This window comes from Branchiostoma lanceolatum, chromosome 6 (genome assembly GCF_035083965.1).
Source record: "Branchiostoma lanceolatum isolate klBraLanc5 chromosome 6, klBraLanc5.hap2, whole genome shotgun sequence".
NCBI classification, from domain to species: domain Eukaryota; kingdom Metazoa; phylum Chordata; class Leptocardii; order Amphioxiformes; family Branchiostomatidae; genus Branchiostoma; species Branchiostoma lanceolatum.
Genome location: NC_089727.1, coordinates 17,027,773 through 17,043,722, shown reverse-complemented (window position 1 = coordinate 17,043,722; position 15,950 = coordinate 17,027,773). Strand labels below are relative to the sequence as shown.

Here is a 15,950-nt window from a genome sequence, read left to right as displayed (position 1 = left end):
GAATTTGAGATGAAAGCTTGTTTACAACTGTCAGGATTAGGTAGGAAAGTTTCGTCATTCGAGCGATAGGATACGAGCGAGACGCATTTTTCTTTGAGTGCTGTGGTCGGCGCTGGCGTTACAACAGCGGCCTCGTGCGGATAGTACAGTGGGTATTTGCAGTTTGAAATGCGAAAAATATCGTCACGGTTAGTTTTGGGTGAATCTTTTTTTTGCTGCATGACGAACACGCGTGCTTCCAACAGAAAGTAAAACGACTCCATCACTTTTTTTTGTTTTCTAGATTTTTAGTCATTAAGTTGCGTATTTCAACGTTGATTCCAATGGAACAGCCTAACACAGGAATGGTAAGAAACTGCAGTTCCATTGTACTTCCATAGGGGGAGTTAAAACCTGCTCAAGCTTTGCCAGAGACTTTCCTCACGTCAGCAAAGCAGTGACTGTCCAGATGTACCAGTTCAGAACTTCTAGCCACCAGCCAACTTTGTGTGAATTAAACGCTAAAAGATTGGTGTTTTATACATGGTATGACTATAATATTTCAGGCGCTATGTGGATAAACCATAGAATGGTACAGTCAAACCTGTCTATAGCGGTCACTCAAGGGACTGGCCAAAACTGGCCGCTAAGGACAGGTGGCCGCTATGGAGAAAATGTTGATTAATGATGACCACGAGTGACACATATTTTCAGTACCCACTGAGATACATTTATTCACCGTACAGTACACATGTAAACATTGCATAGGTAAGTCACATTTTAGAAAGTCGATTGTTGTTGCCACCTAGTTAGTTAAGAACAAAATACATGTTGCTCAGTTGCCACTTACTGTTCGTTTTCGACCGTTTTGAAACATAAAATCGTGGCGATAGTTTTCCTCAGTCTGTTGTTGTTTCACTTGCCGCTTGTCATTATCAGCTTCTACCATTATGCTAATAGGGTACTCAGAAGAAGGTCGATCTTTTGATGGCTTTATTCTTTTCAGAAAATTGCAATAGCCCAAATTTTACATCATATTAATGTTATTGATATTCTTGTAAAGCTTTTGGTAAAGTAATTATCCTCAGTGATACTTTGCAGCAAAATAAATTTAGCGCATTATACCTCCGAAACAGTGGTGTCTACCGTTGACCTTTGTGCTGCCAACCTCCTTGGTGCTGCTGACTATCAGCGCCATTTTGAAAATTGCGCGAAACACGTTTTGACTTTGAGCACCGGGGAAAACGGATATTGGGCCGGCATTCAAACATTTCCCGAACTTACTGCATCAGCTACATGTGCGAGTTGTATTTTCCAAAAAGCTGCCGTAATATTTGTCCAGTCGAAATGCACAGAAATGGTCAATTTTGCTACGATGTACAAACGCAAGCCATGTGAAGAAAATTATACTGACTTCGCGTCAAACCATGGATTTTCTAACAAAGATAAAACATTCTGGTTTTCTTTATTATCATCCTATCCAGTTGAATCCACATAAATTTGATAACTGCGTGAAAAAATGAAGATTTTGAACCCGGCGTGCGGTGGCGATGCGGCTTCTACCGGCGCGCCGTGACCGTTATCGGCAGTGTTACTGTACTCGCGGGACTGAAAATCGTCTGGCCGCGACCGCGTTGGACAGGTGGCCGTTATAGCCTAATTCTTAATGCTTATGTCAATGGGAAAAATCCAAGGGACCGACAAAAAGTGACCACTATGGGCAGGTGGCCGCTATGCAAAGGTGACCGCTAATACAGGTTTGACTGTATTAGTTTCCAGCAAAATGACTCTCCCGTGTCTTTAGGGGGATACTTTGCCTAATAAATTTTAAAGTCTCTACTACATTTGTATAACTATGCCTCTTTTTTGAACAGATACATGCATGTATGGTTGCTGGTACCAATCATCCAACTAAGCTTTTTCAGAGTCTAAGCTAAAATTATGAATTTGATGGTCCAACACATTCATATGCCCTATGGCAGACAATTCACAAAATTTTGCCAACTTGCAATTTTGCAAGTACAGTGAAACCTGCCTAGGCGACCACCTTTTCAACGCGACCACCTGGCCATGGCGACCGCATTTTCTCGGTCCCGAAAATTTTCCCCATAGTCACAAGCATTAAGCTGCCTGCCCAAGGCGACCACCCGTCCAACGCGACCGCGACCGCCACGAATTGGGACCGCACAGAGCACAATCCCTGCTCATGGCGACCACATTTTTCCGGCGTGTGGTGACATCGAATTTTGCTGTCGGATTTCGCGGAAATGTTTTTAAGACCTTGACGGACAAAAATATATCAAAAGCATTGATTCCTCCATGAAGTGTTTTAATGAAACGTTCCCACTATAAACATTGTAAATACAAAGGATTGTGAATACTTAGATGTCGATGTTGTTGTGCCCATCGTCATCTTATAGTTTACCGCAAGCTTGGTTCGGTTTGAACTCAATTTTCAAAACGATGACGTAGTGCATGGCGTCAAAAAGTCAGATTTCACAGAAATTACTATCTATTTCTTGTATTTTCAACAAAAATGTGTCTCTGTCTTACTAAATTCCGCCGGAAAATGACTCCGCGGTGGAGGGCAAAATGTTGGCCGAGACATGTTGCTTCTTGGTCTGCGACGCCATCTTGTTTCAGCGCAGCATAACGCTGACTTTTCTAAAACACGACGCTTCTGTGTATGAATATTTAGAATACTCTCCTTATTGATGAAAATTGATATTCTTATATTCTTATTATTTCCATGACTCTCAAAAACTTTTATTGGGCTCTGCTTGCATGTGATCGCCGACGCTGTGCGTTCTGCTCCACTGTTACCTTTCGATTCGGTCGCGTGCTCGACGGCGGTATCACAACTTTCCGTTTTCATCCTTCAGTTGTCAGATCGAAAACTTTTTGCCGCTTTAATCCAGCGGTCGGCTCCCAAAAGAAGGCTGGGATTTTCTAGGGATTTGTCTCAGGCCTTAAAACCTAGATTTTATACGCGCGCGTGTGTGTGTACTTTAACGTAACGTGTGAATGCGGGAGGGCGCTGCAAGGTCATCGAGGCAGACATAATTGTTTTTAGTCAAAATTACGACGAACATTTGTTCACTATGTAGCGGTATACAAATATTACAACGATAACAGAAAATGTAATTTCTGTAGGATCTTTCTGTCAATGAGAATTGAACCTGGTGGGGGTCATGCTGTCTAAAATCACATAATTTTCCATCCATCTACGTGGTACACGGTATTTGAACACCTCGAGCTGGAAACATGTTATGATTGGAATCCTCTTCATGGCGACCACCTGTCCATCGCGACCGTTTTTGCTCGGTCCCCCGGGTGGTCGCCTTGGGCAGGTTTGACTGTAACCACAAAAAGGCATTTCGAACCCTGCTATACATTGTACCAGGAAACCAAAAATTACAGAAACTTACCGGAACATGTTATCTTCCTCCATCTGTAACTGCGGTTCCAGTCTCGTTTCATTTTCAGCCTCTCAGAGGTCCCAGACAATCCCTTTGTCACGTAAAGCTGGGTTCAATCAATAGCATGCTTTGGAGCAGCTGACACACTTGTAGTTGGTTGGACTTTACCCAAAGAATTTCCTCATAAAAGTTGATCTCTTTACTGCAACACAGTAGATAGTACATGTAAAAAAGGATTTGGCCATTCTAGGCACAAACATATGTTGCAACACAATTTGTAACTGTGTAAGATATTACCTGTGGTCCTCCTGTGTTCACCACAGAAGAACAACTCTTTATGATTGTAGTGTACCAGTTGGAATAGTTGGAACGTACCATGCTTTGTTTGTGTTAGGGGAGGAATAATCCAAAAGTTATTTTGTATGCTTGTCTTTTTTGTAAACTCGATCCACTCGAAAGGAGAATTCAAAATCATTTTATCTTCTCTCAATAAAAAAAAAACTTTCCAAAAATGCGATTTTATTTTTGATAGATAAAATTTCCCTCCAATACATGGTTTATTCCAATTTCTTGTGTTAAATATGGTAGGTGTTTGAGCGCACAGTCTCAAGTTTCGGCACAAGGTTATAGGTCCTGCCAGCGACTTTCTTCATGGATTATCAAACTCAAACCTCCCTGTGGTATAGCTTTCAGGAGGGATTAGTGAAAATTCAACACAGCCCCCAAAGTAAATTTCAATGGTTCGGCCCCCAAGGAAGAGGGCATGAAGGTGATGTTCTGGGAAATGTTCGAAAGATGACAGGATGAAAGTTAAAAGAGGTGGAACATGTTCTGTTTTTCTTCACAAATTTCAATTACACTGGTTTGTATTTAATATTAATATTTACAATGTAGCAAAGGCAAGCAAATTAATTTTTTCATTTTTTTGTCGAAGAAAAAAATAGCACCGGAGACTGTCAAATAAAAATAGGGTCATTGTAGTAAGTATATCTACGGACAATTTTTTTTAATTGCAGTGAACTTGGTTGCATGTTCTATTGTTAATTTGTTATTGTTGTTTGTAGTTTTTCTTCTCTCTATATTATTCAAGCTTTTTTTTTCCTAGTTACACACTGCATGACAGCTGCAACCCTTTACCTCCCGTTAATCAAAGAAATTTATACCTGAAACCTAGGAGGTTTTATCAAGCCCGATAAAACCTCCTTGCTGATACAAGTAGCTTGATAGATAATGTTTTCACTGGAACATTCACTCACGCCACACCAATTTAATTTCTTGGTTAATGGATTTTGATTTTCAACAAAAAAATTTAGAAGAAAAAAAATCATGAAAACATAAGGCTGGCCCAGCCTTAGATTTTTTTTTTTTTTTTAAATTAAAAATCCGTTGACCAAGAAATTAAATTGTTGTGGCCTTAGGAAAAGCCCTGTAATGCCAGTTCCCACCCCTGCAATTATAAGTGTCCTTTCACTGTAGCTTTTGGTTCTCGTTACCGGTAATTAATAGCGAGTTTGGCCCTTGAGACAGTACTTCTTATCATGAGAGTCTTAAGTTTTCACCTTGGATTAGCCTTGTGAAAATCCTGAAATCATTAGACGCTGCCACATTCGATGCAGAAATCCAATTATCGCATATCTGTTAGCCCATTGTTAAACCGGACATTCCTCATAGTTAGTCCACATGATTTCATACTCATATTACATTGTCAATATAGGCGAAGTTGCTCTCCTTGGTTTAACCATTGATGCTTATGGTTGGCTTTGATATCAAAGACGTTGAGTTATGGAGCATTGGAAGGAGCTGACTGTGGTAGTCTGGCCTGTATCAACACTTCCTGGACTCGAACCTGGCTTATCTGGGGACTCACATGGTGCTGTGCACAGATGTGAGCAAACAACCACACATGGCAGAAATTCAAGGACTCGGTTGTATCTTTTCCTAGTTTCGCACTACTATCACAAGACCTTGACTCGTGTCTGAAGATTTTTCATACAACAGTTGTTGCAGACAGCCCTTGTAAAATCCCATCTAGAAATTTAAAATGTCTACCTTTAATGAGTTTTTTTTCTCGAAACAAGCAATCGCAGGATCCCTATTGTACAAGGCGGATAAATTCACTAAATGTTCTCTATTCATGGTTATGAAACTGTAGTTTTTGTTGTATACTTCATTGGAATATAACTTCTCTGTTGAAGAAAATATGGTCATACATGTATGTTTGGGCATGAAATGTTTCATCTATGATCTAATTTCTGAAGGCTTGTTAGACATGTGTGTAACATATTTACATTTTTGTGTCAGCTTTATCCTAGAAAATACCGAAGGTTAGACTCGAAATTTCAGCAATGTAACTTAAGCTTTAGTCCTAGACCTCCCATACTTCTGCCAGAGATTGTAGTCAACTGATCCAGGCTGTAATCAAAGTTTGAAACGAAATCGGCGCCTGCAGTTCCAAACCTACACAACTTACTAGAGATCCCTCCCAAGAGCTATCTGCCACTCAAAAATCATGACCATAGCATGTCCAGAACGCGATATATCGAACCCGCTGCAGTACCGTAGCAAGCCGCTAGAGGGCCCAAAATCTCAACATTTCGAGGTCTCAAGAAGACCTACCCACATACCGAGTTTGAAGACGATCCATCCAGGCATTCAGTCATTTGTCACAGACGGACAGACACACACACGAAAGCTACATGCAAAACATAACCTCGACAAAGGTAATAAATTAGGCTGATCATGAAATAATAAAAGTTTTCCTTTTCCTGTTTTTTTTGTGTTTTTTTTTTTTCATTTTCAAAAATCCACCAGCAAGCAAGTAGGACAGTGAGTTGATTTGGCTGTTTGTACAAGTTAGAACTCATAAGAGAAAGATAAGATAAGAGTGCTGGTATTTATTTTCTTATGCCAATGTGTTTTTGAATTTTATACCCTCCGAGGTCCGACCAGGGCACTGTCAGCTGTCAATACTTATACTTCCATTTACACTGACCTCGCTGTCCACTCAAGCGCATCAAAACCTCTTTCCAAGGACAAATTCGGACCCCCTCATAGCTTCCTGTTTATCCTTCATATTTATTTATAAAGAGAATTTGAAGTACCACTTCCGCTAGACATATGAGCTAAAACATACCTTTAGTTTATGCTTTAGTCTTGTTTGCATCTAAAGAGAGGATAGCATCCAACCTTGGTCATTCTTGCAATATTGTATTACCAAAAGTTTTCAACCATAACAAAAAGTGGCAAACTTTTCTGAAATGTTCTTTAGACATCCCTTGTGCTAGTTGTAGTAATCCAGTAAAGAGTTCCCGCCCATTTTGACCCCCCTCCTCCCTACATGTGTACCTTGCCCATTTTCGCCCCCCTTCTGTCCACATAAAAGCCTTTATCTCCCCCTAATTTACTGTCGGTGGTTGAAGGTCGCTCACATCTAAGCAGGCTGTCAGTCGGTCCCCTTGACTGTGTGTAGTATGCCTGTCTACGGCCAGAGGTGGCAAGTCCTCTCCCAGATCGACATGACCCACCTTCTGTCACTGGTAACGTCCGCTTCATTTTCCTTCCCGGTCCGTCTTGTTGATGGGGGATTATCCTCTTGTTTTGGTACTGTCATACAAACTTGGCGTACGAGAAAATTTGTAGCTCTTCGCGGTAAGTTTGCCGAGGCGGATGTGCCGCTCAAGTATTCCCCATATCTGTGCTGTCCGACTTTTTAAGTCGTTATTTTATGTGTCATTTTACTGTCACGTGTATCAGACATGGTAGCCACTTGGCGTACATGATTTATTGCATGATGTCAAGTTTCAAGCTGACTTTAAACACGGACGTTAAGCCCTATCGTCCGCCGCTAATCCCTGATTAGAAAGTTACAAGCACTACAAGTGTTAGGATTTAGGAGAAAGGGATCTAGGCGATATTTACTTAGCCGCAACTTCTAACATGTGAGAGACAAGGTTTACGCTCCGGAGACAGGTCGCCGTTAAGTTGGTTTACACCTACGTTTATCTTAGTCAAGGACAGTGACATCGTCTGCATTCTTGACCATAATTTTACAAAATTGTGTTCATTTTACGCAAAGCCTAAATTTTGCTCATCCGTTTTTGATTTAGCAGCTTCAATATTCTTTGCAAGGAATCCGGTTTGGAAGATGCTTCTCATCAAGGGGGGATTAAGTCGTCAGCGGGATCCAAACTCAAGTCCCTGGAAGCTGTCTTTTAGCTAATCCCCTCAGTTAATCATCCCTTCCGCTTTGAGAGGGCGGCATGGTAGAGAAAGAAGCCCCGCCAGAGTGATTCCGTCTGGTACGCTTTGTTTTAACTACCCTTTCTTTGTGGTGCCAGTTTTCCTGTCACATTGAGACCTTGACAGATCACTTATTATAGCTCACAGAGAATAGTTGGTTAATTGACTTAACTAGCTTTAAGAATAAAGTCCCTGGAAAAGGTACTTGTCTTTGTAGAAAAGTCAAACCTGTTTAGTGTAATACTTCACTTTCTGCATTAAACTATCCTCGCTATACCCCCCCAAGATGCAAACAGTCAAACACCACACACTGTTTAGGGGGGAGCCGTCTGCTTTAGGCACGGGCACAGCACGGAGTTTAATGAATCCAATGAACATTTATTACACTGTCATCGTGTGCCTAGACAGTCTGGAACACTCGACTCAATACAAACAAAACTTGCCGAAAGATTACTGTAACAACGGTCGAAACATAAAGGAACTCGACAAACGGCGAATTAGTCAACTGACTACATTGTTTGCCGGCTACGCAACCCCTAAAAAAACCTTGCTTTAGTGACAAGGCCAAAAAAAGTAGGGGACGTACACCAGAGCCCAATGCAAACAATATCTCCTCTGGGATTTCTTACTAAAATAAAACAACGATCAACTCGAGAAATCCTTCGATGGTGCCCTCGTGCCTGGTAGCAAGGCCTCGAATGAAGATCACATCTTCAGTCCTCCCTTTATCCTCTCCTAGCACCTGCTCTCCACCTGTGCTCATTAATCAACAGTCACCTGTGTACAGCTCAAACACACAATGTGTTAATGCAGAAACTCAATTTCACGCTAATGACTACGTCAAACGCTAGAAATTAGTCTTTTCTGCATTAAACTATCCTCGCTATACCCCCCCAAGATGCAAACAGTCAAACACCACACACTGTTTAGGGGGGAGCCGTCTGCTTTAGGCACGGCATCTTGTCGACTGATCAAAGAAGGGGAAGAGATGGAACGCTCCAAGTACCTGAAAGTCTAGAGGCAAAGAACTGGTCATCTATCTTTCAGATGATCTGTAGAATAACCTTCCTTTTCACTTTTCCATCTTCCTATAAACATCCTGTCTGCGCAGTCGTTACTTCTGCTAAAGTGGACCAAAAACTGAAACATCAGCAACTACAATTTATGACAAGTTCTAAACTAATTCCCTGCACTAGTGTAGGACAGCTGCTTTTTCCTGAAGTTCTCTGGTCCTAGTAAGTCCTCTAGAAAAAGAAAATCAATGTGACCTAAATAACAATACTTTTCCAACATAGCAACAGTACAAATTATGTACAGTCTAATTAACAGCCAAAGGTTAATAACTACCCTTGTGTTTTAACCACCTTCTTTTCTAGAAGACTATTTGCTGCTGTTAAATTATTACCGACAACCTAAAAATTTCCAGATGAATCAAGTTCTGCCTGCAAATGTACCCACCCAAGAGGTGTAAAATGGTTTCTCAACCGCTGGAAAGAGTGTTTCTTATGACTTCCAACACATACAACACAAATAAAAGTACTGTTGAAAGAACAATCTCTGGGAATTAGCCAGCAAACTGCTTCCACTTCTCGAATCCCAACCATAATACTAGTCCTGTGTACCCTCTGCTCTGCTAGCCAATACGGTAGTATGTCAGCTACTAAAGTAATGGATCTTGGATCTTATCCGTAACCTTACAAAATCCTTCCTTCATAACGTCTGAAACTAATTAAACATACAACAGTTACTATCTTGTACAGAAAACATTACTCAATACACAAACCTAAGTAAAACAACTTTCAAACAAGTTAAATCCACTCTTAATTAGTTATGTCACACTTAGGCAACAAAGTATTCTCTAAATACATCTGAAGACTGTCGTATTTCATAACCTGCAATGTAAACAAAAACATGAAAGTATGTTCATCCAAATAAAACAAACTACTTTTTTCAGTAGCCAAATATGATACAAATATTAATACTCGTGCACCTCCAGAAACAAATTGTTTCCTACTGGCCAAGTGCCAACAAATTCTTTATGTCAAAATAAGAGACCACAAAATCACTGAGTTCAAATGCCTACAAATATAAGAAACTCAGACACAACCCGACACAAATTTTTCATCATGACGAAAAGCTAGCCTGAAAGGCTCATAATTCAGCCTGCGGATTGCTGAAAATCCAGGTATCCGTCAAGTCATACTCACTCTCAAGAACAAAAGAACTAAACTATACAGCAAGTAGTGTATAAAATGTAACTTTACTCATACACGCCAATTTGGTCTTCATTCTTAGGGCTTACAAACACCTGCAAAATGTTACCGGGCTCATGCATAACAAAAACAGTACAAGAGCACATTTAAACTTCCTGCCCAATGTATCAATCAGCTGCACCAACATTTGTGCAAGTAGAGACTGTGAAACACATCCATGTAAGTTTGTGAGGTGTGAAACAGGTGTTCAGCTGAATCAATGCTTAATTCTGCATCCTTTCTGCATCCTTTCTGCAAACAACAAATCATCTATATCAAAATACGTGATATTGTGATATATTAAACAAAGGCTATGCAATAAACATGTACATCTGCGTGCTCTCTCAGAGTCTCTGCGAACGACAAATCGCCTGCATCCAAAAATATGTATAACTAAGACTGTGAAACATCACCGGAACAAATGTGCGTACTCTCTGCAAACAACAAAACACCTGCATTAATATATATGTATAACAAAAACTGTAAAATGTCACCAATATATCTGCATACGTCTTCTCTGCAAAAAAGAAATAACCTGAATCCATATTTGTGTGTAACAAAGCCGTAAACATCACGAAAGATAAATGTGTGCTCTCTGCAAACAAGATATGACCTTCCTAAATGTACCCGTATAACTAAGACTTAAACATATCTGCATGTTCTCTGCAAACAAAGTTCATCCACATCTTTGTTTAAGCTTCTAAAAACAGAATAAACGTGACGAAATGTGTAGACGAATCACCTGCTCTCCAAAGATGTTGTACGACTGTATAGCAGATACATCAATACAGCCTGCAAAACAAAAAATAAAACACCACAGACGTTTTTAGACAAATCAACTGACAACTAAACATTGTCCATCTCCGGGGTCATCAATTCCACAACCTGTATTCCTTATCACTACCAGGGCATACAATTGACGGCATAAAATTGCCGGGCTCAAACAGCAGCCTGCCCATGCAACAAATTGTGCTAGTCCACGCCTTTCTTGGGGCGTACCATCACAGGTATATCACTACCAGGCTCATGCATATCAATTGCGGTTAAACATCAACATTCCAATTACCCGCTCAATGCATCACGTGTATCAACGTTTGTGAAAGACAGAAAGAAACATCTCCACGACCAGGTATGTTGTGAACTCGATCCAAACAGAACACCTGCATCGATGCTCGAGCAAAACACAGACTGTAAAATATCACCAAATGTAAATCTGCATCCTCTCTGCAAAGTGCAAACAAATCACCTATATCTGAGTGCTTTCTGCACACAAGACATCACTTGCATCAGTATATGCGTAATACAAATACTGAAATACGTTTGCGTGCTCTCTAGCAAACAAAAATTCTTCCATACCTTTGTTAAAGCTTAACAAAACTGGAGAAAAAATACACTACTAAGAATAATCTTCATGTGTAGAATAATCGTCTGCTCTCCACCGATAACACACTGTTTCACCACTGTAAAGCGAGGAAATCAATGCAACCTGCAAAAAAATGGATAAAACACCACAATTGGGGCGCATCAACTGACAACTAAACATTGTCCATTTGCGCGCTTGTCAATTCCAAGTCATGTATCCTCTCATCAATCCTAGGGCATACAAGTGACGGCATAAAATCGCCGGGCTCAAAGAACAGCCTGCCCAAAACATTGTGCTGTCCATGCCATTTCTGCGGCATACCATTACCATAAAATAATCACCTGGGTAAAATAACGTCACCATATAAATTACCTGCTCAATGCATCAACTGCCCCTGTATTTGGGCGACATCACCATGTATATCTGCATTCACTCTGCAGTCAACACATCACCTGCACCAATGCTTGTGCATATCATGTCAATGACTTCGAAAAATCACTAGTAATAAATGCGTGCTCTCTACAAACAATAGATCAATCTCAGCAAAATACGAGCATATCAAAGATAATGAAAATGAAAAACGGTCTGAAATTCCACAATACGTAATCACCAAACTAGCGTCTCTTTATTATTCATTTCTATTTATTTCTTAATATAAAAGACGGCGGTAGCAAGACCTTCCAAATCTATCTATTTAACTAAAACAAAACATACCTTTACGCCACTGCATATGGCGGAAATACTGAGGGCGGTAGTAAACCCACAGCAATGCATCCACAGCCAAGATATTACCTGTTCACATGTCTAAACATATAAAAAACGGCATAAAGAAACATGATTACGTGTATAAGTACTCATTGACAACCTCAGTGAGTATATATGGAATACCTTTGTGCAAATGAAAGACAGTGAAACATCATCATGTGTATCTACTACACAGACAACAGCACATCACCTGTGATACTGCTGAGGAAAATTACGACATAACATCAACACCAAAAACTGCTGAATGCCAACAACAGATTATTTGCATATCAATGATGGAGTATAATCATCATGTATATGTATCATCTCATCGCAGAAAAACATTCTTAGGCTTATCCATTCCAATATAGACAACACATTAACGTTGTCACTAACTAAAAATACGAAAACGGCGTGATACTACCATGAACATATGCACGTTCCATGCTCCTAAAAGAGTCTCCAAAAGTCTATCTCCTCCTTGTTGTGCAGAAGAAACATCTTGCCGGGAACTCTGCCGCAAAGACTTGCGATGTTCGGTAGTCGTGGCTCAACTTCGCCTCCTGGCCAAGATCCTATTACAGTCTCCTGAAGTCTCTCTCCTTGTTGTTGTTGTACAGAAGAAAGACCTTGGCGGGAACTCTGCCGCAAAAACTTGCAATGTCCGGTAGTCGTGCCTCAACGTAGCCTCCAGGATTTCTCGCGAAAATAAAACAACGATCAACTCGAGAAATCCTTCGATGGTGCCCTCGTGCCTGGTAGCAAGGCCTCGAATGAAGATCACATCTTCAGTCCTCCCTTTATCCTCTCCTAGCACCTGCTCTCCACCTGTGCTCATTAATCAACAGTCACCTGTGTACAGCTCAAACACACAATGTGTTAATGCAGAAACTCAATTTCACGCTAATGACTACGTCAAACGCTAGAAATTAGTCTTTTATGTCGGTCAAAGGTTTAACTGCTAACACTACTGTAACGAGAATTTGATGTTACTGGTGATGATGATGATGAGGAAGTTACTAAGGCCACACCAATTTAATTTCTTGGTTGAAGGATTTTTTTTTAATTATAGCAACAACAAAAATTCATGAAAACAGAAGGTTGGGGTGAAAACTTGACCCTGTTCACTCCCTGAAATTGTGTGCACCAAAGTACAAAAACTTTCCTCTGAGATTCTGTTTTCCTGTTGATTTTCCAATCTAGCATTTTTTTTAAAATTCTGTTAACCAAGAAATTAAAATGGTGTGGCCTAAAGTTCTTATTTTCATCAGGCAATAGTTATTCATTCGTCCTTTGGTGCTACTGACATGTCTGACTGACACGTAGGAATGTAACAGTCATGCATTCAGTTATTGAGATAAATTTCATTGCTAGTGCAGCCAAATAAGCACCTTTGCTCTTTTCTTCTTAAACATGAAGATTTTTATATATTCAGTCACATTCTTATTGATATAAATGAAGGTACACTGTTACAGCTGTTTAGCCATGTCTATACAGTGTAAGGTTTTCATTTGTTCAAGTACAGCACTGTACAGGGGGCACGGGGTGGTAGCCACATGTACTGATGTAGGTGGCCGTGGATCCTCATTTCTGCTACGGGCCTGCAGTTTTCTGTTCATGGTGTTTGTAGATTGTACAAGATGGGAAACGTGTCATATTAGTTATTACAGCATTGCAGGCTAGTAATGATATATGCAAAAGGAAGTATCCTTTTGCATATATCATTACTAGGCATCCAGAGCATTTTACGAGGCTTGAAACTTGAATAAAAAAACTCCAATTTCTAGTCATTCCTACACATACTATGATAGGAACACTATAACACTATACCATCACATATCGACATTAAAAGAGGAAAGATACAATGTTGTTGTGTGGTGAGAACTGTTAGAAAATCCAAGCCCTGATAGATTGATCCTGACTGTCCATCACAATTAGCGGTTCGACCAATGAGAGAGTGACTGCATGTCCGTCAAATAGTTGCATTTTTATGTTTTGATTTTGCATTTCTACGTTCTGACAGAGGTGGGTGGGGCTATGGTATCGGCCTATTTACACTATGCGCGTGAAACTAAAAGATCACCATGTAGCTTATTTGACAAGAAATTTGCACGAAAATGTGGTTAACAGTGGCATTAATGTCAATTTCATAAAGATTTCAGCAACTAGAATATTTCCAGTTTTCAAGCCTCATATAATGCTCTGGGTGCCTTTAAGTTTCCAAAAGTCCTTTTTTTCGTGAAGATGCAGTTTTGACAATTTAGTAAGTTTAAGCCTTGTCCATTTGTGAAACTGCCACAGTATTTCTAAAGGTTTCTGTTTGTGGGTTTAGGAAAACCTCACCAACACATTGAACTCAGACATGTACATGTATAAATACCTTGAATGATGTTGAAAAAGTGGCCAATGCCTGCTGCTATGACCATTTGTATACATCTCTATCTATAAACAGATACTGCTGGTGTCCCTTTTCTTAAGACATAGCCAAAACAGTGCCCTGCTAGAAATTATATTGCGAAAATCAAAAGGGACATTTTGTAAATATGCGTGGAGTTTGTTGTGTTTGAAATTTCGTCCTCTCGTATAACACTACATCTGCATCCATAGCGGAAATCACAATTGAGAAATGTTTTGTGAGAAACTGGAAAAAGAAATGGTGTCGGTTGACTTGTAAAGTTACAAATGTTTACAAAAGCTGTGGCCTTAGATTTCATAGTTTTTATACTGGGCAAAGTAGATGTGAATGGTGTAAATAAGGCCTTGTTAGCTACTACTGAAAACTGTTAAACTTTAAGTATCATGACTCTAAGTCTTCAGCAGGTACTTCTATTCTAATTCTGAAGCTTTTTATTCTGTAACAGTGTAAGGATGTATATTTACTTGTAGTAACATAACTATATAGCTACATGTATATACAGGTTTCATCAAGGTTTTTGAAGTGTTAAGCTTGTTGTTATGAAGAGATTGTACATGTGTAATATGGACATATGTTGCACATGTGGTGTTGTGTGCTTTATCAAAGAGGTTTTATTTGTCCTGATTCTACTTCTAGTTAGGTGACACTTTTCCTGGGACAGAAACCAAGAATGTACATTTAGTGGCAGATTTCAAGCCTTAGGGCTTTTCAATGTTAAGAATGAGAGACGAAATACAAAAACATGTAGCCAAGTTTCGTCTAGGAAAATTGTCACTTTTAAACATTACAGGACTACAGATATTTGGTATACAAATAGATACAAACATCACAAATCAGAATAGTCCATGTAGTTTGAAGATTTCATTTCTGCAAGTTCATTACAACCATCAAAACCCCTTACTTCCCCACTGCAAGCATGACCACATGTACTTTTAATTGTACAGCTAGACTAAACTACTCATCCCGCTGAATTACATGTCTTTAAAATCTGAAGGGTAATGATTGACAGCTGTCAATCAACATCAGGTGATCGTAACACATCACTGTTTTTTTCAGAGCCCTGGGGCAGATGGTGGTCGTCAGTTTGATATGGACGACTTTGACATTTTGGATGCGGAGCAGGTTAGATCAGACAACCTGATTGGCCAATAAGGGTGTCTGAGACACGTCCTTCTGGATTATTAACCAATCGGCTTTGTAGTTCTAGACCAAACTAATGGCACAGCTTGGTGGAGGTTTTAGTGACTTATGCGGTCATACGGTGTTCATGGTGAAATCCAATCTAAGAATTGGTTTAAACAATATCATTTTTATATTATTTTATTTCATTTTATTTTATTTTACATGAAGAATATTTAGAACTCTAGCATCAGTAGATTACTGCCTACTAACTATAATGTATATATTTATTATATACATGTGTATATTCAATCAATCATACAGATGACGTATGGAGTTTCGTTAATCTTACCATTTGCTAACTGCTTCAACAACTCACTCTGGTTATGATTTTTATCAATTAAGGGTGAAATAGATTA

At 39.7% G+C, this 15,950-nt stretch overlaps 1 protein-coding gene and 1 long non-coding RNA gene across 7 annotated transcripts in view; one reads left to right on the top strand and one right to left on the bottom strand.

The window, feature by feature from the left end:
- LOC136436900 (septin-11-like) overlaps window positions 1-15,950 on the top strand; it is a 48,830-nt gene that overhangs the window by 7,755 nt on the left and 25,125 nt on the right. For 5 of the 6 annotated variants that reach the window (XM_066431290.1, XM_066431292.1, XM_066431294.1 and 2 more), the window contains exon 2: window positions 15,469-15,534. The exons of the other annotated variant lie outside the window; for it this stretch is intronic. In XM_066431290.1, the coding sequence (XP_066287387.1) occupies window positions 15,469-15,534 (66 nt within the window). The remainder of the gene's footprint in view (window positions 1-15,468; window positions 15,535-15,950) is intronic. 6 annotated transcript variants of the gene reach the window in all.
- LOC136436899 (uncharacterized) lies at window positions 7,951-12,938 on the bottom strand. The gene is made up of 2 exons (XR_010756107.1): window positions 12,421-12,938; window positions 7,951-12,056 (listed from the first exon to the last, which is right to left on the bottom strand). It is a non-coding gene; the product is annotated as an uncharacterized lncRNA (long non-coding RNA).